Source organism: Heteronotia binoei, chromosome 11 (assembly GCF_032191835.1).
Source record: "Heteronotia binoei isolate CCM8104 ecotype False Entrance Well chromosome 11, APGP_CSIRO_Hbin_v1, whole genome shotgun sequence".
Taxonomy (NCBI): Eukaryota; Metazoa; Chordata; class Lepidosauria; order Squamata; family Gekkonidae; genus Heteronotia; species Heteronotia binoei.
This window is the reverse complement of record NC_083233.1, coordinates 83,117,489-83,145,295: the sequence shown is the minus strand read 5'-3', so window position 1 is coordinate 83,145,295 and position 27,807 is coordinate 83,117,489. Positions and strand designations below refer to the sequence as shown.

Below are 27,807 nucleotides of genomic sequence, written 5' to 3'. Positions count from 1 at the left end.
TAACTTACCTTATAGGGCTGTAGCAAGGAATACTAAAAGAGAAGGTTTGTGAAGGACTTTGAATACTGAAAGCACTACAACAGTCTGTCATGCCCCCCCTCCCCTCAAATGTCTGGTTGGAGCATGTTTTACTTAGCCCTGGGATATGTGTGGGGTGTTTTTTACAGTGAGATTGCTTCTGAGCATGTGCAGAATCACTTGCCCATAGCACCAAGAGGCTACCTGTTCCAGCTTCAGGGCTGGCTTCATCTCCAGCAGCAACGGATCAGGTGCCCATCTGTTTGGTGAGCCAGTTTGGTGTGGAGAGCCAGTTTGGTGTAATGGTTAAGTGTCCAGACTCTTATCTGGGAGAACCGGGTTTGATTCCCCACTCTTCCACTTGCAGCTGCTGAAATGGCCTTGGGTCAGCCATAGCTCTCGTGGGAGTTGTCCTTGAAAGGGCAGCTGCTGTGAGAGTCCTCTCCAGCCCCACCCACCTCACAGGATGTCTGTTGTGGGGGAGGAAGGTAAAGGAGATTGTGAGCCACTCTGAGACTCTTCGGAGTGGAGGGCGGGATATAAATCCAATATCTTCATCTACCTCACAGGGTGTCTGTTGTGGGGGAGGAAGGGAAAGGAGATTGTGAGCCGCTCTGAGACTCTTCGGGGTGGAGGGCAGGATATAAATCCAATATCTTCATCTACCTCACAGGTTGTCTGTTGTGGGGGAGGAAGGGAAAGGAGATTGTGAGCCGCTCTCAGACTCTTCGGAGTGGAGGGCGGGATATAAATCCAATATCATCATCTACCTCACAGGGTGCCTGTTGTGGGGGAGGAAGGTAAAGGAGATTGTGAGCCACTCTGAGACTCTTCGGAGTGGAGGGCGGGATATAAATCCAATATCATCTTCTTCTACCTCACCCTTGGCTCCTTTTCTTCCCTGCCAGGTCAGCCACGATCCAGCGAGCCCCTCATGCCAACTGCCATGGCAGATTCTGAAGACACCCCTCAGCCTGGTCCCGGCGAGGGCGGCGAGGCCCCAAATGAGGAAGCCTCCCCCCAGAATGAGGGATTCCCTCTTTCATCGCTGGCCAACCTCTTTGAGAACGAGGATGGTTCCTCCTCAGCAGAGGCCGCCCGGAGCCCACCAGGATCGGGGGACGGCAAGCAGAACCTGCGGATGAAATTCCACGGGGCCTTCCGCAAAGGGGTGCCGAACCCGATGGATCTGCTGGAATCCACCATCTACGAGTCGTCTGTGGTGCCGGGCCCAAAGAAGGCTCCCATGGACTCGCTCTTCGACTACGGCACCTACCACCACCACCCCACCGACAACAAGCGGAGGCGCAAGAGGGTCCTCGAGTGAGTATGGAGCCCAGCCGGCTTTCCAGGTGGGGGTCCTGAGGCCCTTGCCTGGGCGAGGAGTGGGGCTGGCCGCACAGCCAATTTGGGGGTCCTTGGGAAGTGGATTAAAATGCACTGGAGACCTGATCGCCCAAAGAAGATTTCCCTGTAGATGATTTTTTTTAAAAAAATTAAAACCCCACAAGGGACACGTCTCTGTCATGTCAGCAGGGCATCATCGGGGTGCAAGACGGATGCCTTCGGAGGCAACGCTTGGCCTTGTGCCGTGGCGTCTGGCTCTTCAGCCTTTCCATTTTTCAAGCATGAGGATGGGAGACAACCTCAAAAGTGGCTTTCTGCGGTTTCTATTTCAAAATAAATGTGCTAAGAAAGGCAGCATTTCCAGGGCAGGAGCACATGGGAGAGCTGGCCTCTGGGAGTGCTTTTACAAGCCTGTTATGCCATGCGAATATATAAGGGAGACACGATCTCGGGATTTCCTTGCTTTGCACACTGCTTTTCTCTCCAGTGGGGACCCACGGTGGCTTCCATCGGTTTTCTGCTTTCCATTTTATCTTCACAACAGCCCTGTGAGGAAGGACAGGCGGAGTCGGTGTGGCTGGCCTCAGATCACCCAGCAAGCTTCTTTGGCAGATTTCAGGATTTGAACCTGGGTCTATGACACATTGTGACACGACGCTGCTTTGTGTTTTCCTATCTCCAAAGCAGCACTACGAATTGGCCTGGTTTGCGAAGTCTGCTTACTCACAAAGCGAGCGTATTCTGGCGTGATCTTAACAGGACTGGGGAAGCCACCCTTGCTGTGTTGGGGGAGATGGGTCGCTCGTCTTTCCCCTGGCCTTTGGGCAAAGGTGTTTGAGAGGCTCTCAAGAGCTGAGCCCTGTGTGATGTGAGGATGGAGTATTCCTGAGTGTATGAAGAGTGCTTTCCCCATCTCCTCTGCAGGGTTTTTTCATCGCAGGAACTTCTTTGCATATTAGGCCATGCCCCCCTGATGGAGCCAGTCCTCCTGGAGCTTATAATAGGCCCTGTAAGAAGAGCCCTGTAAGCTCCAGGAGGATTGGCTCCATCGGGGGGCGTGACCTCATAGGCAAAGGAGTTCCTGCTACAAAAAAAGACCCGAATACTCCCAACTTGGGGCTGGGCCACGTCAGTTCCTCAGGTAGAGTGTGAGACTCCCAGGCAGCCTGTCTGTGCTGACCAGCCTTTGCCCACCCTAACTAGTGACGTGGTTGTTTGGGCGTGGCCCAGAGGTGGTATCCGTGCCCACCCTGTGCCCCCTTCAAAGACCTCTCTGTGCTGTTGTGCCCCTCCCGTGGCCGCGCTCTCGGAGGCTGTCTTGGCATGGGGGAGGCGGGGGGGCGAGGCCCGAGGGAGGTGAGCTCACCAGGATGAATGGCCTGCTTCAGGAAGGGGACTCGCCCCTCTGCTCTCTCCGGCACAGACGCTGGGACAAATGAGGACTCTGTCTGGCCACATGGAAGAGGAGGCCAGGAGGAGGCGAGGAAAGCCTTTGAGAGTTTCCTCTGCCCCTTTGGGGGAAGTAGCAGGAATAGGGTTGCCAAGTCCGATTCAAGAAATATCTGGGGACTTTGGGGGTGGAGCCAGGAGACATTGGGGGTGGAGCCAGGAGCAAGGTTGTGACAAGATTCTGCATGGGATGGAGAAGGTAGAGAAAGAAGGACTTTTCTCCCTTTCTCACAATACAAGAACTCGTGGGCATTCAATGAAATTGCTGAGCAGTTGGGTTAGAACGGATAAAAGGAAGTACTTCTTCACCCAAAGGGTGATTAACATGTGGAATTCACTGCCACAGGAGGTGGTGGCGGCTACAAGCATAGCCAGCTTCAAGAGGGGATTGGATAAAAATATGGAGCAGAGGTCCGTCAGTGGCTATTAGCCACATGGTGTATATATATATATATATTCTATCATGCACATGATGAGTAAACTGCAATTATAAACTGTGTTCTGTATCAATAATTATGAGCATATATACACATAAATTCAACAAAAAACAAACACACGTTGTCAGCATCATAAATCAATTGTAAGCTTCAAACCTTTCCGTTCATTCGCAAAGAGGTCACAAACGCTGACCTCAACCGTGCGTCTAGTCTGTAGAGAGCGGCACAGAGAGATGCATCAGGGTCGCTCCTAAGTATTGATACTGAATACAGTTTATAATTGCAATCTATGCACAGTGTGTATTATAGAACTCCTCCACCTGCAGCTGCTGGAATGGCCTTGGGTCAGCCATAGCTTTTTGCAAAGTTGTCCTTGAAAGACAACTTCTGGGAGAACTCTCTCAGCCCCACCCACTTCGCAGGGTGTCTGCTGTAGGGGAAGAAGATAAAGGAGATTGTAAACCACTCTGAGATTCGGAGTGAAGGGGGATATAAATCCAATATTGTCATCGTTGTCTTCTTCTTCTTCTTTGGGTGGGATATAAATCCAATATTGTCATTGTCTTCTCCTCCTCCTCTGGTGCATGATATAATTTTAGGCTATACTACTCAGTGAGCCTTTTGTATTTACAGACTTTTATGGGATTCTTGTGGGCAGCAGGGTTTTCCGGTCAGAATCCCAAACTGGGACCCTCTCCCGCTCCCTCCCTGAAGCTTGCTGGGCTGGGCAGCTTTAGGCCAGGCACCATTTTCTGCCACTCCTACCTCGCTGGGTCGTTGTGAAGAAAAGGCAGAGGAAGGGGAAACGCCCTGCGTCCCCCTCAGCTCCTTGAAGGAGCGTCAGAATAAGAAGGTGATAGTTTGGTTCAAGGGTTTTTAAAACCAGACTCTCCTCCTCTTCCCCAGGAAGAAGCCCCCCAGCACGAAGGGTCCTGCCCCCAACCCGCCGCCCATCCTCAAAGTCTTCAACCGGCCCATCCTTTTCGACATCGTCTCGCGAGGCTGCACGGCAGACCTGGACGGCCTCCTCCCCTTCTTGCTGACCCACAAGAAGCGCCTGACGGATGAGGAGTTTCGAGGTGGGTGAGGGGCTGGGCTTGGCAGGGTGCTGCCGGGGGATGCAGATTTGCCCATGGGGTTGAGGGGGCTCTGGGCACGCACCTGCCGAGGGACTGATGTGGAGACTTCACTGTGCAAGAGACACTGGCTTCATGGGACACGCTCTCGTTGCATCTTTGGGAGCGAGAATTTTGATGAACTTACTGGGGAAACGCAAGCAGGTGTCGGGGAGGGGGGGGGGTCTGGCAGTAAAAAGGTTGGAGGGGCAGCCCCTGGACATGGTGGGGTCTCTCTCACTTGGAGATAGACAGTGCTTTGAAGGGACTTCAGTGAGGGCTTGCCACCTGGGATCTGTACACTTAACCACTTTCTCTCCTGGTTAATTTATTTTAAAACCTGCAGCACCTGTTTGACCAAAGCTGTTTTGTTGGCAAAGTACACCACAGGAAGCCCTCTGTTTAAATAGTTTGGGGTGTCAGACCAAGAGGGTGTAAATCCAGGCAGGGGAGCGGGAAGGTACCAACTGTTACCATCTACAAATGAGACAGTCCTATGCAGCCGAATTGGCTAGATCAGAAATTTAAGAGAAAAATTCCAGTAATACGTTAAATTTCTCATTCAGATTGCTTTTAGCTCTCTTAAAACTACTGTTTGTCTTCGGCCACAGACTGCACCAGCCGTTCCCTGCAGGGGTTTCTCTGTGGTCAATGAGGACTAGAAAACTGCATTTAAAAAAAATGAAATGCTGAGACTGAGAGATGTGCTTACTGTGCATTCCTTACATGTGCGTGTTTGGGTGAGAAATGCATCCACTATTGGAGCAGCTAGACGTGTCCAGCAAGGGAGCAGACAAACAGCACTCTGTGCATGCTCAGTGCAGATGCAAACCATGCCTTGCAGGAAGGCTGCCTTGACACGAGACGGGATGCTGGACAAGATAGACCCTCAATGGCCTGATCCAGCAGGGCTCTTCTGAGGTCGCTGCCTCACCCTCTGCCCCTCTTTCTCTTCCCCCGCCTCCAGAACCTTCAACGGGGAAAACCTGCCTCCCCAAGGCCCTGCTGAACCTGAGCAACGGCAAGAACGACACCATCCCCCTGCTGCTGGACATTGCCGAGAAGACGGGCAGCATGCGGGAGTTCATCAACTCCCCCTTCCGAGACGTCTATTACCGAGGTAGGTGGGGAATCTGCTACGGCCAGGCCTGTGGCTGCTCCCAGGCAGGGTTCAGGGTTTGGGCAAGGGCTGCCATGGTAACCAGAGCCCCTCCCCCAGGGCTGACCCTGCCCTGCGGCTCCTGTAAAATCCTGCCTGACGTGACCCAGATTCCGTACTGGGATTCTGAAAGACGCTGTGCCGTAGTAAGTTCATCGGCTTGTTTTGTGGCCACCAGCCAAGGCAAGGGGAGGCTGAGAACTCCCCATGCAGCTGTCGGCTGTGGCCCCAGGCCTGCCTGCTTCCCCCAGCTCTTCCAGCCCAGGTTCAGGGTGGGGGGCTGGAGACCTGGGGGGCTGCTTGCTTTGTAATGAACGCTGAGGCTCCCGTGGCTTGAATTCCCCAGTTCTGTAGAAGTGCAGCTTGATTGGAGTCCAGCAATATCCCAGACACCAACAGGTTTTCACCAGGCTTTCAGTGGGCGTCACTGGCTATCGGCCTCCCCCCTTCATTCCATCCCAGCGCTATAAGATCTGCTGGGCCTGGTCTGTGAGGGAGGACCTGCCCTTCTGGTCTCTTCTGTCCCTCTGCAGTTTTAGATTTTTATATATTATAAATTGGCCTTATATTGCTTTTTACTGTTGATTATTTTTGTGATGTAACCTGCCCTGAGCCTGTTCTACAGGAAGGGCGGGCTAAAAAATCAAACAGATAGATGCTAGACAGATGGATGGATGGATGGATGGATGGATGATAGGTAGGTAGGTAGATAGATAGATAGATAGATAAATGATAGACAGACGGACAGATAGATAGATGATAGAGAGATGATAGATAGATGATAGATAGATAGATAGATAGATAGATAGATAGATAGATAGATAGATAGATAGATAGATAGATAGATAGATAGAGAGATGATAGAGAGATGATAGATAGATAGGATAGATAGATGGATAGACAGATAGATAGATGATAGCTAGATAGCTAGATAGATGATAGCTAGATAGCTAGATAGATAGCTAGCTAGATAGATAGATAGATAGATAGATAGATAGATAGATAGATAGATAGATAGATAGATAGATAGACAGACAGACAGACAGACAGACAGATGATGGATGGATGGATGGATGGATGGATGGATGGATGGATGGATGTGTGTGTGTTCAGGGTAGGTGCTTCTGAGAGTCCCAGCTGCCTGGAATGGAGACCTTCGCATTCTGGCCGGGGTGTGTGTGTGTGTGTCTGGGGGGGTGGGGGTGCTGCAAGGCACATTGGAATCAGCTTGATTAGACTGGGAGGGGGAAATGCTCCCTACTCTCCTTTCTTGCTGTCAAGTTGCAGCCCACTCATGGCGGGGTTTTCAAGGCAAGAGACATCCAAAGGCGACTTTGCCCTGGCCTGCCTCAGCAGAGCGACCCTGGGCTTCCTTGGGGGGGTCTCCCAGCAAGTACCGACCGGGGCTTGACCCTGCTTAGCTTCTGAGAGCCAACAAGATTGGGCTCTCCTGGGCCGTCCAGGGCAGGGCTGAGAAATTTTTCAGAGCCCCAAATGAGCATCTGTGGTGAGATAAGGAGCCCTGGGTCCCTCCCCCCCCAATAATTCTGAATTTGTGAATGACCTCACATTCTGCAGTCTTACAGTATAACCGCCCCCCCCCCCACACACACACAGCTCCTCTCTGGCAGGATCTTGAGGTGCAGAGATGCAGGCAGGATCATCATGTTGGTCTGAAGCAGTCGAACAAAGTGTGAGCGCAGTCGGGGCACCTTGAAGACCCGCAGTGATTTATAGATGACCTTTCTTGGCATTAATGTAAGAATACAGTAAGGTATAAAACCAACAGTTTTGGCTGCATCTTTTATTTAACTCTGACCAGAATTCTTTCACCTTTTTGATGCTGATGGACCATCATGCAGCAAAATGGTTGACCCTGATCCAAAAGAAAATTACATCCATAGGAATCTCCTTGGATGCATTTTATCTATCCTCTGCTTCTGCGGTATTTCAATCCATCAAACGTAGACTACTAGATATCCAGTTGCAACGTCTGACTGAGGCAACTTGGAAATCTTGCTCCCCAAGCTATCTGGGTTTATCCCAGACTCCTGGGCTTCTAGCTCCCTATTTCCTCTTTTTAACTGATCCTCACCAAAGAAGAGCATTCATGCTGGCTAGATTTAAAGAAGAAGAAGAAGAAGAAGATATTGGATTTATATCCCGCCCTCCACTCCGAAGAGTCTCAGAGCGGCTCACAATCTCCTTTACCTTCCTCCCCCACAACAGACACCCTGTGAGGTGGGTGGGGCTGGAGAGGGCTCTCACAGCAGCTGCCCTTTCAAGGACAACCTCTGCCAGAGCTATGGCTGACCCAAGGTCATCCCAGCAGGTGCAAATGGAGGAGTGGGGAATCCAACCCGGTTCTCCCAGATAAGAGAGCTCTGGCTGACCCAAAGCCATTCCAGCAGGTGCAAATGGAGGAGTGGGGAATCAAACCCAGTTCTCCCAGATAAGAGAGCTATGGATGACCCAAGGCCATTCCAGCAGCTGCAAGTGGAGGAGTGGGGAATCAAACCCGCTTCTCCCAGATAAGAGTCCACACACTTAACCACTACACCAAACTGGCTCTTACACACTTAACCACTACACCAAACTGCATTACCATCGGCCATCCTCTCCGGAAGGTACCACAGAATCCCCCACAATCTTAGACGATGCCCTTGTAGCCAAGGAGTCATCGAAACGGTCCCTCCTGTTCTTCTGGAATGCTCTTTCTACAGCAGTCCACGAGCAAGATACCTAGACCCTCAGTGTTTTATCCTGGGTAGAAGCTTTGTGCGCAGGCACCCAGAATGAAGCTCTGTTGGTCTTCAAGGTGCCCGCTGGACTTCTACTTGCTTCTGTCTTCATGTGCGTGGACAGAATCCCCAGGGGTTGGGGTGGCAGACCCTGTGGGAAAGGAGAGGAAGCTGCCCTGAGCCCACCTCGGTGGGGTTGTAAGCCGCCCTGAGCCCACCTCGGTGGGGTAGGGCGGGATATAAATCGAATAAAAAAATAAAAGAGGAAGAAGCAGTGTGTGTGTGTGGGGGGGGGTGCAGCTTGGCTGAGAAATGAGGCTGTGGGAAAAGCTGTGTGGGTGTTGTCTCCCCCCACCCAGGGCAGACAGCCCTGCACATAGCCATCGAGCGACGGTGCAAACACTACGTGGAGCTGCTGGTGGAGAAAGGCGCCGATGTCCATGCGCAGGCCAGGGGCCGCTTCTTCCAGCCCAAAGACGAGGGAGGCTACTTCTACTTTGGTGAGTGGGAGAGATGCCCTTGGAGGGTGTCCCCTGCTGGCAGGGTTGGGACTGGAACCGGTGCAGCACGGTGACTGAGCTGTGAATGACCCACTCCTTGGCTAGAATGTGTCTGTGGCCGCTCCAGACCCGGCCCTCTTCCCTCTGCAACCTGCTCTCCCCAGGAGGGCTGCGGCAAGGTGGGCTGTGAACACCTGCAGGGACACGGATACTGTTTTTTTGGGGGGTAGCAGCAGGAGGGAGGGAGGGGGAGAGGTGAGGGGTGCGCGATGGGTGTGAGCGAGAGCATTGGCTGATCAGGTGAGTGGTGGAATGCTCAGGGGTTCAACCAAAGACTTGGCAGAGAAGGAGGTCTTGCAGGAGCCTCTAGAGCAGGGGTGGGGAACAGTGGCTCTCCAGATGTTTTTGCCTACAACTCCCATCAGCCCCAGCCATTGGCCATGCTGGCTGGGGCTGATGGGAGTTGTAGGCAAAAAAAATATCTGGAGAGCCAACGTTCCCTACCCCCTGCTCTAGAGGAAGGGAAGAGGCCAGGGGTAGAATCATAGAATCATGCCGAGCTGGGAGGGGCCATCTGGTCCAACCCCCTGCTCAATGCAGGCTCAGCCTAGAGCCCCCCTGACTGGTGTTTGTCCAGCTGCTGCTTCAAGACTGCCAACAATGCCATGGATGCCATGTCTGTGTTTATGGGAAGACTGCCCAGCACGGGGGCAGCGCAGGAGAAGGGCAGAGGCTGGAATGTTAGGTCTGAGGGATACAACTTATTTAAAAGGGACAGACTAATAAGGAAGGGTGAAGGAGTCACGTTATGGCTGATTCCACACTAACCTTGCTCCACGCCAGGCTTCCATTTCTCTCCAGAGCAAGCTGGCCATTTCACACCAGTTACTGCGCACCACCATTTTGCACGGGGGAAACCTGCAATTTGCCACGCCGCAGTGTAAACCTGGGTTTTTTTCAGGTTTACACTTGGCACAGCAAACCACGGGTTCTTGTGGCCCCTTCTTTCAAGCCCAGGGAAATGCTGTTTGCCACTTGGAGGTCAGGCACCAATTTTTCTCCAGGCCAGTTTGACCAGGGATCCTGGAGGGCTGCGGTTTTTCTTTTTGTCATCTTTTGGGCCTGGAGCAGGAGTCACAGGGAGTGTGGGGGGAGGGGCTTGTGAGTTGTGCAGGGGGTGGGATCAGATGCCCTGGAGGTCATAAGAACATCAGAGAAGCCATGTTGGATCAGGCCAGTGGCCCATCCAGTCCAGCACTCTGTGTATATACACACACACACATACATACATACATATACACACAAATATATGTATATACACACACATACACATACACACATATACATACATACATATACACATATATACACACACACACATATATACATCCATATACATCCATATATACACACACACACACATATACATACATACATATACAGACACATACATATACACACATATACATACATATACACACACATATATACACACACATATACATACACACATATATACACACACACATATATACACACATACATATATACACACATACACACATATACATACATATACACATATACACACACACATATATACATCCATATACATCCATATATACACACATACACACACATATATACATACATACATATACACACACACACATATATACACACACATATACACACACACACATATATATACACACATACACACACATATACATACATATACACACACACATCCATCCATCCATCCGTCCGTCCGTCCGTCCGTCTGTCTGTCTGTCTGCACACACACACACACACATATACATATACACACACACTGTGGCTTAATAGCCACTGATGGACCTCTGCTCTGTATTTTTATCCAATCCCCTCTTGAAGCTGACTATGCTTGTAGCCACTACCACCTCCTGTGGCAGTGAATTCCACATGTTAATCACCCTTTGCGTGAAGAAGGACTTCCTTTTATCCGTTCTAACCCGACTGCTCAGCAATTTCATCGAATGCCCACGAGTTCTTGTATTGTGGGAAAAGGAGAAAAGGACTTCTTTCTCTACTTTCTCCATCCCTTCCAACTCTATGATTCTGGGATTCTACGTCCTCTGCCTGTGCCAGCCAGAGTGGTGGGAAAGCTCTGCGGTGGGCTGTGGGGGTGTGCCCCCTTATCCAGTCAAGGGTTCAGGCGGCTACAGCCTGGAGTGACTTGAAGATGCGCCCAACCAGGGTGCCTTCTGCCTGCCTGCCGGCTGCCTTTCATGTCTCTCTTGCCTCCTCCTGCCCAGGTGAGCTGCCCCTCTCCCTGGCGGCCTGCACCAACCAGCCCCACATCGTCCAGTACCTGACAGAGAATGCGCACAAGCAGGCAGATCTGCGGCGACAGGATTCACGTGGCAACACGGTGCTCCACGCTCTGGTGGCGATTGCGGACAACACCCACGAGAACACCAAGTTTGTCACCAAGATGTACAACCTGCTGCTGACGAAGTGCGCCAAGCTCTTCCCCGACACCAACCTGGAGGCCCTGCTCAACAACGATGGCCTCTCGCCTCTCATGATGGCTGCCAAGACCGGCAAGATTGGGGTGAGGCTGCCGGGCAGGCTGGGGCAGGAGGAGGGGGAGCCGGTGCATCGCCAGGGTCAGCCTCTCATCAGCTACCCCACTGTGTCCCTTGGGGCCAAGCTCTGAAAATAAGGAGAGAGGCCGTGGCTCAGTGTCAGAGCATCTGCTTGGCATGCAGAAGGTCTCTGGTTCAATCCCCGGCATCCCAGGTTAAAAGGACCGGGCAGGAGGTGATGGGAAAGACCATGAATTGAGATCCTGGCTCAGTGGTAGAGCATCTGCTTGGCATGCAGAAGGTCCCAGGTTCAATCCCCGGCATCCCAGGTTAAAAGGACCGGGCAGGAGGTGATGGGAAAGACCTTGAACTGAGATCCTGGCTCAGTGGTAGAGCATCTGCTTGGCATGCAGAAGGTCCCAGGTTCAATCCCCGGCATCCCAGGTTAAAAGGACCAGGCAGGAGGTGATGGGAAAGACCATGAATTGAGATCCTGGCTCAGTGGTAGAGCATCTGCTTGGCATGCAGAAGGTTCAATCCCCAGCATCCCAGGTTAAAAGGACCGGGCAGGAGGTGATGGGAAAGACCATGAATTGAGATCCTGGCTCAGTGGTAGAGCATCTGCTTGGCATGCAGAAGGTTCAATCCCCAGCATCCCAGGTTAAAAGGACCGGGCAGGAGGTGATGGGAAAGACCATGAATTGAGATCCTGGCTCAGTGGTAGAGCATCTGCTTGGCATGCAGAAGGTTCAATCCCCAGCATCCCAGGTTAAAAGGACCGGGCAGGAGGTGATGGGAAAGACCATGAACTGAGATCCTGGCTCAGTGGCAGAGCATCTGCTTGGCATGCATAAGGTCCCTGGTTCAATCCCCAGCACCCCATATATATGGTGGGGTATAAATCTAATATCAATATCACGAAACCACGAGCAAGGGACTGTGGCTTAGTGGCAGAGCATCTGCTTGGCATGCAGAAAGTCTCAGATTCAATTCCTGGCATCTCCAGCTCCAATGAGCAGGTGCAAGGGGATGGGAAAGACCTTTCTCTCGCCTGAGACCCTGGAGAGCTGCGGCCAGTCTGAGCAGACAGTATTGACCTTGATGGTCTAGTTCAGTAGCAGGCAGCTTCCTGTATCCATGTCAGCGTTTTGAGTTCCATAAATAGGGGGAGGGGTAGAAGAAGTTTCATGGTGTGATGAAGGAACCCCCGGTGGGTCCTGGGCTGAGCTTGGAGCATGTGTTGCAAACTCAACTGGATCGCTTGGGATGGCTGGGGTCCCAGAACAAGCTCAAGTAGAGGCACTAGAGGCACCTGAATCAGAGTTCGTTCAGCAATTAATTGGATCTCTCCTTAGCAGTCATTGGAACCCTTGCGTCTTTCCCTTGCAAGGTGTGGAGCAGGTGGGAAACACACACGGGGACAGCGGCCCTTGCAAACATGAGATGGCAGGAGAGCTGAGAGGAAGGCTGCAACTGAGAAGCTTGTGCCCCCTGGTGGCAGCCGCCAGGACCCCACTGCCACCACCAGCGGCTCTGCAGAGTCTCAGGCAAAGAGATTTCCCCCCAGAGCCTTTTCTAGTTGCAGGTGCTGAAGCCAGGTCATCTTGCAAACCAATCCAGATTTAAAAAAACAAACAACCCCCCCCCCCCAAAAAAAAAAAACAACTCTAGAGCCTTTTCAGGCTATAAATGCTAAGACTGAAATGTGCATTTTTAAAAATTGCAACATGTGATTCAAATTCCAGCAAACAACTTGGAAGGGTGCATAGAAAAGAGAGCTTTGCACCCCCTCCTCCCCTCTTTCCTGCCCTTTCCTATGACCAGCATCCCCTCTAAGCTGCAGAGTCTCGTGAGCAAAAATTCTGCTTTGTGAGCTGCTGGCATTAAAGTGGGGAAGCTCCTGCATCAGCCAGTGTGCTCTGGGGCCATCCTTCCTGAGCTCAGACAAAAAGGTGTGAGCTGGAGGCTAAAAACCTGTGAGCTGGCTCACGCCAACTCAGCTTAGAGGGGACACTGCCTATGACCCATTTTGTGAGCCCTGATCTCTCTCCTCCCACCCCAGTCCAGCCTAGTCAGTGCAGCCTCCTACCTCACTGCTATCCCCATTCCTGACATGGGGACCTTGAGCTGCCAAGATGTCTCCCACCAAACCTTGCGTCTCTTCTCCCCTGCAGATCTTCCAGCACATCATCCGCCGGGAGATTAAGGATGAGGACGCGCGGCACCTCTCCCGCAAGTTCAAGGACTGGGCCTATGGGCCTGTGTACTCCTCACTGTATGACCTGTCCTCCTTGGACACGTGTGGGGAGGAGGTGTCCGTGCTGGAAATCTTGGTCTACAACAGCAAGATTGAGGTGAGTCCAGGCTGCGCTGGAGTAAGTGTGGTGGTGACGGCTTCTGCAGAACGTTGCTTTCCTGGTTCCTGCTGTGTGGCTGGCCGGGCTCTTTTTGTGGCTCAGTGGCAGAGCATCTGCTTGGCGTGCAGAAGGCCCCAGGTTCAATCCCTGGCATCTTCAGGTAGAGGGTTCAGGTGGTCGACTGCGGCCGGCCTGAGCAGACAGTACCGACTGTGATGGTTGGATCCAGAAGGCAGCTTCATGAACATTCAGGGTGTCTGCCACTCTCTACCCAGAATCGCCATGAGATGTTGGCTGTGGAGCCCATCAATGAACTCCTGCGGGACAAGTGGCGCAAATTCGGGGCCGTCTCCTTCTACATCAGCGTTGTGTCCTACCTCTGTGCCATGGTCATCTTCACCCTTGTGTCTTATTACCGTCCTCTGGAGGGCATCGTGAGTACCCACTGGACCAGGTTGGGAGGGATGTCCAGGGGGGAATTGGGCTTCAGGCAAGCCCGTGATTGGTCCCTCCCCCAGAACGTAGAGGCTACTTTGCTAAACTGGTCAAAAGTGTGACACATAACCAGTTGCCTTCTGTTCTCTTTGCTCTGCAATAGTTCTCTCACAGAGGCATAAACGTTTCATCCTCTTGTGACTGAAACAGCAAGGGTTGAATTGCACGTGTGAATGGGCAGATCCAGCATGCGGCTAGGAAGCTCCCATCTCCACTTGCAGTTCAATAGTTTAAAATGGGCTTAGCGCACTTACGAGCTGAGTTCACAAGTTACAGTGAATACAGGTACCATCCATGTACTTGATCTTGCTTTGGTGCAAACTGAGAGCCAGTCTGGTGTAGTGGTTAAGTGCGTGGGAGAACCGGGTTTGATTCCCCACTCCTCTACTTGCACCTGCTGGGATGGCCTTGGGTCAGCCATCTCTCTCTTATCTGGGAGAACCAGGTTTGGTTCCCCACTCCTCCACTTGCAGCTGCTAGCATGGCCTTGGGTCAGCCAGAGCTATCGCAGGAGTTGTCCTTGAAAGGGTAGCTTCTGTGAGAGCTCTCTCAGCCCCGCCCACCTGACGGGATGTCTGTCTCCTGAGAGCCAGTTTGGTGTAGTGGTTAAGTGTGTGGACTCTTATTTGGGAGAACCGGGTTTGATTCCCCCCTCCTCCACTTGCACCTGCTGGAATGGCCTTGGGTCAGCCAGAGCTCTCTTATCTGGGAGAACCGGGTTGGATTCCCCACTCCTCCACTTGCAGCTCCTGGAATGGCCTTGGGTCAGCCAGAGCTCTCTTATCTGGGAGAACCGGGTTGGATTCCCCACTCCTCCACTTGCAGCTCCTGGAATGGCCTTGGGTCAGCCATAGCTCTGGCAGAGTTGTCATTGAAAGGGCAGCTGCTGTGAGAGCCCTCTCCAGCCCCACCCACCTCACAGGGTGTCTGTTGTGGGGGAGGAAGGTAAAAGGACTCTTATCTGGGAGAACCTGCCTTTGGCGGGGGAGGGCGAAATACAAAAATAAATTTATTATTATTATTATTGATTCCCCACTCCTCCACCTGCAGCTGCTGGAATGGCCTTGGGTCAGCCATAGCTCTGGCAGAGGTTGTCCTTGAAAGGGCAGCTTCTGGGAGAGCTCTCTCAGCCCCACCCACCTCACCAGGTGCCTGTTGTGGGGGAGGAAGGTAAAGGAGATTGTGAACCACTCTGAGATTTGGAGTGGAGGGCGGGGTATAAATCCAATATCTTCTTCTTCTTTTGTATGTGCATTGAACATAGGTTCAGTGCATGTGCATCTCAACATGTGAGCAAAAAACCTCACGTTTTGGTCCTCCTTTAATTTGAATTGTGAACACGTGTCAGCTCTTACAAATAGGTTTCTGCATGTCTGCGCATTCACCGTGACACGTGGACAAGGCTATTACAATTGAGGCTGCAGACTGCAAGAGGAGAAACATGCGTTTGGGTGCTGGGCCGGGGCTGCCCCACTCTGATCTGATCTACAAGCCACACTCTCCTTGGGCCAGTGACTTTTCTTAGCCTGACCTACCTTACAGGGTTGTTGTGGAGAGCCCTGCAGGCTGCCCTGAGCTCCCTAGAGCAGGGATCAGAATGTGATGGGCAGAGGGGACGTTGCACCCCTCCAGGGCAGGCTTGCCTGAGGCCTGGCTCTCGTCCTTGCTGTGTGCCCAGGGGCTAAAAACGCCTGGGAAGCGGGTGCAAACCGTCTTCTTTTCATGAGAGGATGATGTGTTTCAGCTTTGGTGCGAAAAGCCTTACACTCAAAGCACGCAAGCCATTAATTTGTCATTTTGAAGATTAATCATTTCAAGCACTTCAGAAATCTTAATACTCAGCCGCCAAGTCTGCCATCAGCACAGCAGTGAAATGGGGCCGCCCACAGTTGGGAAAGTTGGTGCGCAGGGTGCAGGTGCAGCCTGGGAGGGGGGCGGGGGTGCTGGCTATATTTACCCCCAGTCTTTGTCTTGCAGATCCATAAGGGGGTGAGTTGAGGGGGGGAAATCTCTCTTTCTGTATGATTCAAGCACTGGTCCATGGAGGCAGGATTCAGGCAAGTCAAATGAGGCGTCTTTTCCACTTCCTACTTTGCTTGCCGAACCTGCTGCCTCTGGGTGTCAAGAGAGCCCCGAGCAAGTGTGACCTGAAAGAAATTTCAGAGGAACACAAGGAAAGTCTGCCTGCCAATGGCTGCGGTAGTCAAGGATAGAACCTCCATGTTCAGAGGCAGGGAACTTTAGACTAGCACAGGATAGCTAGCCGTGCATGAATTCTCTGCAGGAGGAGCCAGGAGGGACGGTGGCTTAGTGGCAGAGCATCTGCTTGGTAAGCAGGAGGTCCCAGGTTCAATCCCCAGCATCTCCAACTCAAAAGGGTCCAGGCAAGTAGGTGTGAAAAACCTCAGCTTGAGACCCTGGAGAGCCTCTGCCAGTCTGAGTAGACAATACTGACTTTGATGGACCCAGGGGGATCTGATTCAGTAGAAGGCAGCTTCGTATGTTCATGTGTAAGCAGAAGGTACCAGGTTCAATCCCCGGCATCTCCAACTCAAAAGGGTCCAGGCAAGTAGGCGTGAAAAACCTCAGCTTGAGACCCTGGAGAGCCCCTGCCAGTCTGAGTAGACAAGACTGACTTTGATGGATTGAGGGTCTGATTCAGCAGAAGGCAGCTTCATATATTCAGGATGGCAATTCTCACATTCAAGAGTCACTGATCATTTGGGACTTCTGGGAACTTCAAGGCAGCAGTCGGCCCTAGGTTAGAATATAAGAGAAGCCATGTTGGATCAGACCAGTGGCCCATCCAGTCCAACACTCTGTGTCACACAGTGGCCAAAACCCAAGTGTCCATCTGTGGGGCTAGAGCTCCAGAAACCCTCCCACTGTTGCCTCCCCCAAGCACCAGGAACACAGAGCTTCACTGCCATGTAGGATCAGGCCAGTGGCCCATCCAGTCCAACACTCTGTGTCACACAGTGGCCAAAAACACCCAGGTGCCATCAGGAGGTCCATCAGTGGAGCCAGAACTCCAGAAGCCCTCCCACTGTGACCCCCCAAGCACCAAGAATTCAGAGCATCACTGCCCCGGGAAGAGTGTTCCATCTGTACCTTGTGCCTAATAGCCACTGATGGACTTCTGCTCCAGATGTTGATACAATCCCCTCTTGGAGCTGTCTTCTTGAAGCAGTGAATTCCATAGGTTATTTGGGTGGGTTTCTCAGTTCTCTCTTTTCCCCCTGCAGCCTCCGTATCCATACATCACCACCACGGACTACCTGCGGCTGGCTGGGGAGATTGTCACGCTCTTCACTGGAATCCTCTTCTTCTTCACAAACGTGAGTGTGAGCAAGACCTCCTCCCATCATGACACCAGGATCTGGGCCCCTCTCTTTGTAGAAGAGGTCTTTCCTTCTCCTTACAAGAGGGACCTGCCCCTTCTATTGAACACGTGGCACTCCGCTTCTCTTTTAGGCTTCTTTTCCTCTCGGTATCCCTCAATCCCAGCCCCGTGCAGTCGGGCATGCCTAGGCATCCTCATGCCACCAGGCTTGCCAGCCATGTCAATGTCAATGCCCACCTTCTGCAGGAAAATTGGGAATGGGGAATCCAGATTGCCTGAGAATGTTGGATACGTCATAGAATCCTAGAGTTGGAAGGGAACCCCAGGGTCATCTAGTCCAACCCACTGCACAATGCAGGAAACTCACAAACCCCTCCCCCTAAATTCACAGGATCTGCATTGCTGTCAGATGGCCACCTAGCCTCTGTTGAAAAACCTCCAAGGAAGGAGAGCCCACCACCTCCCCAGGGAGGAAGCCTGTTCCACTGAGGAACCGCTCTAACGGTTAGGGACTTCTTCCTAATGTTGAGCCAGAAACTCTTTTGATTTAATTTCAACCCACTGGTTCTGGTCCTGCCTTCACTTGTGGTTTTTTGGGGGGAAAGCAAGATTGTAATCCTTCCGATCCCAGAGGTGTGACTGCAGAGGGGCGGTGGATTCTCTGAAGCTAGAGAAGGTGCTGAATGGGTGGCCCAGGCTCTGGAGGAGAGGAGCTCTTTAAGGCCCCCCAGAAGGGATTTTGCCAGAGACGGCTGGGGCTTGGATTCCTCTGTGTGGGCCTCCCAGGTAGCTGTCAGGGCTCCCTTCATGCAGAGGACCACAGTCTCAGAGGCTTGCTAGTCACCAAGTCCCGGCCCCAGCAGCAGTAGTCAAGCTGCCTGTCCTTTCTCTTGAGATCTCCTGGAGAGACAACATAGAAAAGTTCTGAAGTAAAGAATGCGGTTGCCCTGGTGGCTACCTCCAGGACTCTCTGACTAGGAGGCCATTCCTGAAACCAGACTTCCCATGGCTTCAGCCTCCTGCACCTTGCTCTGTTGAAAGTTAAGGGAGCCCCCACTCTTTTCCTTCGTCTGAAAACCTTCTGCATGCAGCCCTCCCCCCCCACTCAGTCGCCTCTGGAAGCTTTCTCCGTTCCTACATCCAGTCTTCATAGCGGTGGCCTCTGTGAGGTTTGTGGAGCGTTACTTGGCGGCCTGAACACCTTCTCTCCTCCCCCAGATCAAGGACCTCTTCATGAAGAAGTGCCCGGGGGTGAATTCCTTCTTCATTGACGGCTCCTTCCAGCTGCTCTAGTAAGTACAAGAGAGAAGTCCCAGGAGAAGAGTGTCGGGGCAGGTGCTTGCTGCCTGGAGCGCTGCAATTGAATTCACCTTCTATTAGTGTGGGACGTCCCTCAACGTTCCACTGACCTCTCGGTGGCCTTGTCACCTGCAGCTTCATCTATTCGGTCCTGGTGCTGGTGGCAGCCGCCCTGTACTTGGCAGGCATCGAGGCCTACCTGGCTGTCATGGTCTTTGCGTTGGTGCTGGGTTGGATGAATGCCCTCTACTTTACCCGGGGCCTCAAGCTGACGGGGACCTATAGCATCATGATCCAGAAGGTGAGGGGACCCAGGGCGGGGCGGGGCTGGAGACGCACACAGGTCTGGCCTGTAATCGGTACCGGGGCCTTCTTCAGAGCTCTGCTGGCTGTTCTGGGAATGACAATCTGCCTCTCTGCCGTGGAGGGGTGGAATCTGCTGCCCAGTAGGGGTTATTCAAAAGGCTACTCTTTGTAAGGCCCAGGGTTAGATACTGTAAAGCGTGTCTGAAGTCACAGGTCCTGGGAAAGATCCCAAGAAGCAGCTGCCTTTCCATGCAGTGGTTTTCCCGTGCCCTCAGGATTTATGGGGCATGCTCCATATGTTCTTACAGCCATGGTGACTGAGGGGAACCTCCATGTTCAGAGGCAATCAACCTCTGAATCCCAGAGCCAGGAGACAACATCAGGGGAAGGCCTCGGCCTCTGTGCTCAGTTGTTGGCCATCCATAGGACACTGCGTGAGAAGACAGGATGCTGGGCTAGGTGGACCCTCACTGGTCTGATCCAGCAGGGCTCTTCTAGTATGCTTATGAAGGCCTTGCACTTTCTGCCCCGTTGTTGGCCCTCCAGAGGAACTGGCTGGCCACTGCGTGAGACAGGATGCTGGACTAGATGGACCCTCACTGGTCTGATCCAGCAGGGCTCTTCTGATATTCTTATGAAGGCCTCAGCCTCTCTGCCTGTTGTTGTCCCTTCAGAGGAACTGGTCGGCCACTGCATGAGACAGGATGCTGGACTAGATGGACCCTCCCTAGTCTGATCCAGGACTCTTCTGAGGTTCTTCTCAGGGTCTTGGCCTCTCTGCCCTGTGGTTGGCCCTCCAGAGGAACTGGTTGGCCACTATGTGAGACAGGAGGCTGGACTAAATGGATCCTCACTGGTCTGATCCAGAAGGGGCTCTTCTGATGTTCTTCTCAGGGGAAGGCCTCGGCCTCCCTGCCCTGTTTTTTGACCTCCAGAGGAACTAGTTGTCTGCTGTGTGAGACAAGAGGCTGGACTAGATGGACCCTCCCTGGTCTGACCCAGCAGGGCTTTCTTTATAGTCTCATGCTGAAGCTCTGTCTCTTCTCTGATCACAGATCCTCTTCAAGGACCTTTTCCGGTTTCTGCTCGTTTACGTGCTCTTCATGATCGGCTATGCATCAGGTAATACGGCCGCCGAGGCCTGCCTGCTGGGTTCATTTGGTTTCTGTTTCAAAATGGTGGTTCCTGCCACACCTGTGCCGAAAGCCCTTTGACCTCTGCCCCCTCCCTCCCTTCCCATGATGAGCCCTCTGAGCTCATTTCTCCCCAGCAACGGTTCCAGGTGTAAAGTGTGCTGGGGTTTCAAAAGAAAGAATATCCTGTGAGTGCAATATTGGCTCTGACACGCTGCCACATCTGTTATGCTACGGGTGACGCTTTCCCCTGGCACGAGGAGCTTTTCCTTGTCACGTGAGGCTCTTGTGGGAGGGAAGGGACACCACTGGCAGAATGGAGCTGCAGGAAAACCCCTGCAAAGAAGGACTGGCATCAAGCAAGGGACTCACACAATAAATTTTGTAAAATATAAGCTACTAAAGAACGCTATATTCAGGTCAGCATATCCCTTTCCAAACTGCTATAAGGATATGATTAATAGCAGGCCTTGAATTCAGTAGAGCAGCCTCGTGGCGCAGAGTGGTAAAGCAGCAGTACTGTGATTTGAACTCTCTGCTCACGACCTGAGTTCTATCCCAGCGAAAGCTGGATTCAGGTAGCCGGCCCAAGGTTGACTCAGCCTTCCATCCTTCCGAGGTTGGTAAAATGAGGACCCGGCTTGCTGGGGGGGAAAGTGTAAAAGACTGGGGAAGGCAATGGCAAACCACCCTGTAAAAAAGTCTGCCGCGAAAACGTTGTGAAAGCAACGTCATCCCAGAGTCAGAAATGACTGGTGTTTGCACAGGGGACTACCTTTACCTTTAAAAAGAGCCCCGTGGCACAGAATGTTAAAGCTGCAATCCTAAGCTCTGCTCACGACCTGAGTTCGATCCCCGGCGGAAGCTGGGTTTTCAGGTAGCTGGCTCGAGGTTGACTCAGCCTTCCATCCTTCCGAGGTCGGTAAAATGAGTCCCCAGCATGCTGGGGGGAAAGTGTAGATGACTGGGGAAGGCAATGGCAAACCACCTCGTAAAAAGTCTGCCATGAAAGCGTCACGAAAGCAATGTCACCCCAGAGTTGGAAACGACTGGTGCTTGCACAGGGGACCTTTCCTTTCTGTAATGTACTGGGGTCGGTGCAGTAAGAGACCAGAGTCGGAGAGTGATTTCAGCAAGCTTTACTTCAGGAACACACACACACAACACACTGAGCTCTGTTCAAACTTCCCGCTCCTTTATACAATTCTTGCCCCCTTCTGATTGGTCCTTAACTATCTACACGGATTGGCTATTTACAGGGCCCTAAGAGCCTATCAGGGTACAGTATGAGCCTGGATGTTGATTGGCTACTTATGTTTCAATCCTTCCCCTGATTGGGCATGCTTAGGCCTTCTCTGGAACCCTGGTGTGGAGTTCAAGCTCTGGCTTGTTCGGCTTCCCTCCAAAAGTAACAGTTCTCCCATTTGAGCCTAGGACACAACACTTTCCTTTCCTGAATTCAGCAGGAGCTCACAGGAGCGCAGCTCCTGAACCTTTCTGAGGGTTCCCCCCCCTCCTCCTCGCCTTGTCCATTGAAAAGTAGGTGCAGATGTATAACAATCCCTGAATGAGCTCCACCACCTATTCTTCTACAAAATGACCCGATTAATAGAACTGCAAAATGGAGCTAGGAACGAAGCAGGCTGATTTCTGCACAAAGTCCCAAGTTTGTTTAAAAATATATATATAAAACACCTAAATTAAAACTAGGACTCTGGGTGATGGGGAACGCTCCAAAATAATAGAAACAGCACTTGTAGCTTTAAGGAACGAATGCCCACTGAGCTCTCAGGGGCTGTTGGGGGTTGCTAGGCAACCACGGCCATTTTGCCCAGCATCCCCGCCTCTTCTTTTCCTCCAGCCTTGGTGTCTCTGCTGAACCCGTGTCCCAGCACCGAGGCCTGCACCGAGGACCGGCCCAACTGCACGGTCCCTGCCTACCCATCCTGCCGGGACAGCAAGACTTTCAGCACCTTCCTGCTGGACCTCTTCAAGCTGACCATCGGCATGGGGGACCTGGAGATGATCGAGAACGCCAAGTACCCCGGGGTCTTCGTCATCCTCCTCGTCACCTACATCATCCTGACTTTTGTCCTCCTGCTTAACATGTTGATTGCCCTCATGGGGGAGACGGTGGGCCAGGTCTCCAAGGAGAGCAAGCAGATCTGGAAGCTGCAGGTAGAGGCCGGGCTGGGAGGGACCAGGGGAGGGGGGAAGTCGCCCTGATTTGGGTCTGTGGGCAGTGCTCCGCACATAAACCTCCCAAGGGGCCTCCAGAAGTTGTACAGCCCACCTTGGTATCGTTCAAATGCCCCCATGTCGTGAGTCTATAAAAGCCAACCAAGGGACCTTCAGCTACAGCAGAGAGTCTCAGAGCTGTGTCATGTGGATCTCGGGGCAAATTCAGACCAACAGTGGATGCAAAGGGGTTCTGTTTCCAGCAGGGGTCCTGTTTTGTAGAAAAATAGGTGGCGGAGCTCATGAACATATTAGCATATGACCCCCCCCCCCAGCCAAAAACAACCCAATGCAAAAAAGGAGAGCCCTGGGTGAGCAAGGCCTGCTTGGGCGGGCTAGAGATTCAGCTAGCCCAAGCAGGCCTCTCTTGCCTGGGGCTCTCCTGCCACCACCACCCCCCTGTCAAAAGGCCAGCAAGCCACCTGCAGCCCAAAATCCCATAAGAAGAGGAGAAAGGGTGGTGTGGGCTTCTCTGGGGGTTAATGAGGGCTGCTGGGGGCGTGGCAAAGCCCCTGGTGGCTGGCTGGCCGCCCACTCTCCTAATCCAGGGATTGTTGTGCAGCTGCACCTGCTATTCAATGGACAAGGTGGGCGGGGAGGAAGAGGGGGAATTGTCAGAAAGGTTCAGGAGCTGTGCTCCTCTGAGCTCCTGCTGAATCTGGGGCCTGGTTTCCAGCAACTTGGCCTAATGCTTCCCTTCCCTTTTCCATGCAGTGGGCTACCACCATCCTGGATATTGAGAGGTCCTTCCCCGTGTTCATGAGAAAAGCTTTCCGATCTGGAGAGATGGTCACAGTTGGGAAGGCCTTGGACGGGACCCCAGACCGGAGGTGGTGCTTCAGGTGGGCATGATGTGCGGAGGGAAAAGAGGTGGCTGCTGCTGGAGTCATGGATGCAAAGGCACTTCTGGTTGCTCTTCACCTCCTCAAGAAGGTTTCCAGCAGCCTTCGGCTGTCGAGATTTCAGCAGGCCAAAGAGACAACTGTTTTCAAAGATTTCAGGTTTTCACGGCTGGTAACATCATTAGGGTTTGTAGAATCTTTCGGGCTCAAGTGCCGTGTTCTACTGGAGAAAGTTTTCCTTCCAGACGTTTCTTTCTCAGCTGCGGAGAACATCCTCAGTGGGGTTGCAGCCGGAGCAGGCGCTCTGACCTTCTTGGCTGCTGTGCATTGAGTGGGGCCAGGGCTGCTGGAGAGCTGCTATTTCTAGGCTGGAGGGGGTGTGATGAAAGGGCAATTGGTTTGTGGATGTGCCCATTGTTTGGTGGGGCTTCCTGGAAGGGTAGTGATAAGGAAACTGGCTGTTGAATGTGACCATTGTTCTGTGTTAATTGCTGGGAAGGTTGGAAGGGGTGTGAAGATAAGGAAGATGGTTGTTGACTGTGCTGATTGTTCTGTGGAATTTGCTGGTGGTTCTGAGACTTCCTGCAATTTATAGCCTGTAGGGTGTTTTGCAGAGCTGGGTACCAAGATTGGTGGATGGAAATGCCTTCTTCCTTTCTGTTAAAATTGTGCTGGTGTTTGTAAATCTCAATAGCTTCTCTGTTCAGGCGGGTATGATAATGTGAGACCGTAGAAAGGACTTCAGTTCTTTCAAAGTGGATGACGTGGTCTCCTTCTTGAAGTGCATGTTCAGCTACAGCTGATTTTTCTGGCTGAAACAAGCGACAGTAGAACATGGCACTTGATCCCGAAAGATTCTACAAACCCTAAAGACACCTGTTTGCTATTACTGTCTTGGTCGAGGAGATAGAATCCTGCTTCCTTAACACACTTGAAAGCAGACCGTCTGGAGGGCTTGTTCCTAAGACCACATTCTAGGACAGGGGTGGCCAAACTTGCTTAACATGAGCCTCACAGAATAAATGTCAGATGTTTGAGAGCTGCAAGACATGAACATCAGATGTTTGAGAGCTGCAAGACATGAACATCAGATGTTTGAGAGCCACAAGGAAGGAAGGAAGATAGATGGGGGAGGGGAGGAAGAGGTGGAAAGAAAGCAACTTTAACTTTAAATGCATTCTCCGAGCTGCTGGCTGGCTTGGCTTGAAGAAGTGATTTAAAGACGGAAATGCCTTCTCCAAGCTAGCTGACAGGGTGGTATGAGAGCCACACAGTCTGTGTGAAAGAGCCACATGTGGCTTCCAAGTCACATTTTAGCCACCCCTGTTGAAGGAATGTTATGCCCTCCAGCGGGATGTCTGACATGCTGCCCGGCCCATAGAAGTGTCCCAGAGCTAAGAAACTTTGGGGCCAACCTTAAATCACAAGAGTGGGATCCTTTGGGGCCGGAATGTTTGAGAGGGGTCTTCCCAGAGTCAATATGTTCAGAGCTTTAGTGTGCTGCCCTGTTGCCACATCCAGTCAGTCTTTAAATGAGCTGAGTGAGGCCTTTTAGGTGGTTGGGGGAGAAGTGTGGGCAGCTGGCCCGGCCTTTTTGTCCTGTGGGGTGAGTCCAGCTGGTGTTTTCCTCAGGGTCCTGTTCTTCTCTTGCCAGGGTGGACGAAGTGAACTGGTCACACTGGAATCAGAACTTGGGCATCATCAACGAAGACCCGGGCAAGAACGACACCTACCACTACTATGGCTTCTCCCACACGGTGGGCCGACTGCGGAGAGGTGAGGGGCCGGAAAGAGCAGAGGTTTCCACCTTCTGACAGGGCTCCACATTCGACTGTGAGGGGGAAACTTGAGGATTAACAATGTTGGAGAGAAAAAAAAAAAGAATCTGGGAAATAAAACTGTGTTGGTCTTAAAGGTACCACTGGAGGTAAACTTCATTATACCAGTAAAAAAACCCCACACAAGTATTCACCATTCTAAAACCTGCTGCTTGGAAAAGAATCTGTTAGCTTACTGTACGACTAATGCTTGCTAACAGCCGTGGAAAACAAGCATATGGTCAGCTGGTGCCTAAAATGGATTCCATAGGCAAGACACCACCACCGAGAAGGCCCTGCTCCTACAGGCCATCGGTCTTACCTTCTGCCCTGAGGGCTTCTCTTTGAGGCTTAGAGAGCCTGGCACTGCAGGGGGGAAGGGGATATCTGAAGATTCATATTTTGCTTTAGTTACACAGTTGGAAATGCAACTTGGAAATGTGGAGTTGGAAATGCAGAATCTGCTTGCGGAGAGGGTGGGATAGAAATCGAAAATAACACCAGCAACTTTATTCCGTTCCTTGTCCCGCCTTTCTCAATGGGACTTAAGGCAGATGTGAGGAGGGGGGAGGTGAGCAGCCTTCAGCAGCTGGTTTGCTGCAGGTGGTGCCACAAGGTTGGTTCTTCCATCTGGGACGTGTAGCGCAATTTGGGGCACAGCAGCTTTGCAGAGACTTGAGTGGGGTGAGAATCCCCCCTTCCGTCTTGATGACTGTCCTCTTTCTCTCTCTCTCTCTCTCTCTGTGGTGCAGATCGCTGGTCTACGGTGGTACCGCGGGTGGTGGAGCTGAACAAGAGCGCTCAGCCGGATGAGGTGGTGGTCCCCCTGGACAGCCTGGCCTCTTCCCCAGCGCACGATGGCCTCCAGCGCAGTAGCCACCCCCAGAACTGGCGAAAGGAAGACTCCCATATCTGAGGGGAGGGACAGATGTGGGCAGGCTGGTTGACTCCTGAGCAAGCCCGGCCTCCCCTGGGGCTCCGTCTCCTCAGTGGACAAGGCCAGTCGAGCTCTCTCTCTGTGCCTTCCATCTCGCTCACCCACGTGCCAATCAGCAGCCCAGACTTAAACATGGGCAAAGAGTGTGCCTGCCCTTATATTATCGGCACCCTGCCACGTGGGTGAGGAATGCACTTTTTAAAAAAAAAAAGTTGATCTCAGGATGCCATATTTGACCAACACAGAGAAATGGCACCGTCTGTGCACTCGTCAGGCTGGAATAGGCAGGCAGGGCTAAAACTACCCCCAAAGGTATTGTTTAACTCAGATGAGTCAAATGGGCAAGCAGGTGCCAAATTTCCAGAATGTTCCTTGGAAGCAAAGCCAGGACTTTGGGCATTAGCCGGCCCTTCTGTCAAGGGCTGTGGCCTTTCTTTCTACACAGAGTTTTTGTTTTGCACAAAGTTTTTCTCTATTTATTTAGTAATAAAAAGCAAAGTCCCCAGGTGCCGGTCTTGCTTTCCCAGCAGCTGAGGGTTTCTGCACAGGAGGGGCAGCTTTGGAGAGAAGAGGCCTCAGCCGGACTTTCCCCAAATATCTTCCCCCACTGCCAAGTCTCTGGCTAGATGCACCCCCCCCCCTCACACAAGCTTCTTAAGAGCCCAGCTACACCATCAACGTCGCCATCCTTCATGAGAGCCAGTTCGGTGTAGTGATTAAGTGCATGGGCTCTTATCTGGGAGAACCGGGTTTGATTCCCCACCTTTCCGCATGCAGCTGCTAGGGTCACTCATAACTCTCAGAGCAGTTCTCTCAAGAGCAGTTTCTGTCAGAGCTCTCTCAGCGCCACCTACTTCACAAGGTGTCTGTTGTGGGGAAGGGAAAGGAGATTGTGAGCTGCTCTGAGACTCCAAGTGAAGGGTGGGGTATAAATCAAATCTACTCCTCTTCTTCCTCTTCCTCTCCTCCGTTATTATAATCAGACTGCAAAGATCAGTTCCCCTGGAGCATATGGCTGCTCGGGAGGCCATTATCCCCGCTCTCCACACCCTGCCCCCCCCTGGCTCCCCCACCCCGAAATCTCCAGGTATTTCCTAATCCAGAGGGAGCAACCTCAGCAGAAGCCACTGGGCTCTAAACTTGTAGAAGAAGACAACTGCAGATTTATACCCCGCCCTTCTCTCTGAAACAGAGACTCAGAGCGGCTCACAATCTCCTATATCTTCTCCCCCCACAACAGACACCCTGTGAGGTGAGTGGGGCTGAGAGGGCTCTCACAGCAGCTGCCCTTTGAAGGACAACTCTTACAAGAACTATGGCTGACCCAAGGCCATCCCAGCAGCTGTAAGTGGAGGAGTGGGGAATCAAACCTGGTTCTCCCAGATAAGAGTCCTCACGCTTAAGAAGACTGCAGATTTATACTCTGCCCTTCTCTCTGAATCACAGTCTCAGAGTGACTTATAATCTTCTTTACCTTCCACCCCCGCCCCCCCACAACAGACACCCTGGGAGGTGGGTGGGGCTGAGAGAGCTTTTTACAGCAGCTGCGCTTTCAAGGACAACCTCTGCCAGAGCTCTGGCTGACCCAAGGCCATTCCAGCAGCTGCAAGTGGAGGAGTGGGGAATCAAACCCGGTTCTCCCAGATAAGAGAGCTCTGGCTGACCCAAGGCCATTCTAGCAGGTGCAAGTGGAGGAGTGGGGAA

General features: G+C 52.2%; 1 protein-coding gene across 1 annotated transcript; it reads left to right on the top strand.

The window, feature by feature from the left end:
* Positions 1–964: 964 nt before the first annotated feature.
* TRPV4 (transient receptor potential cation channel subfamily V member 4) lies at positions 965–26,082 on the top strand. Its single transcript, XM_060249774.1, has 15 exons — positions 965–1,341; positions 4,158–4,330; positions 5,334–5,486; positions 8,626–8,766; positions 11,064–11,362; positions 13,511–13,690; positions 13,969–14,127; positions 17,434–17,526; positions 18,750–18,823; positions 18,966–19,131; positions 20,192–20,258; positions 22,131–22,447; positions 23,222–23,349; positions 25,004–25,125; positions 25,919–26,082. The coding sequence occupies exons 1-15, from the start codon at positions 965–967 to the stop codon at positions 26,080–26,082; spliced, it is 2,613 nt and encodes an 870-aa protein (XP_060105757.1).
* The last annotated feature ends 1,725 nt before the right edge of the window (positions 26,083–27,807 follow it).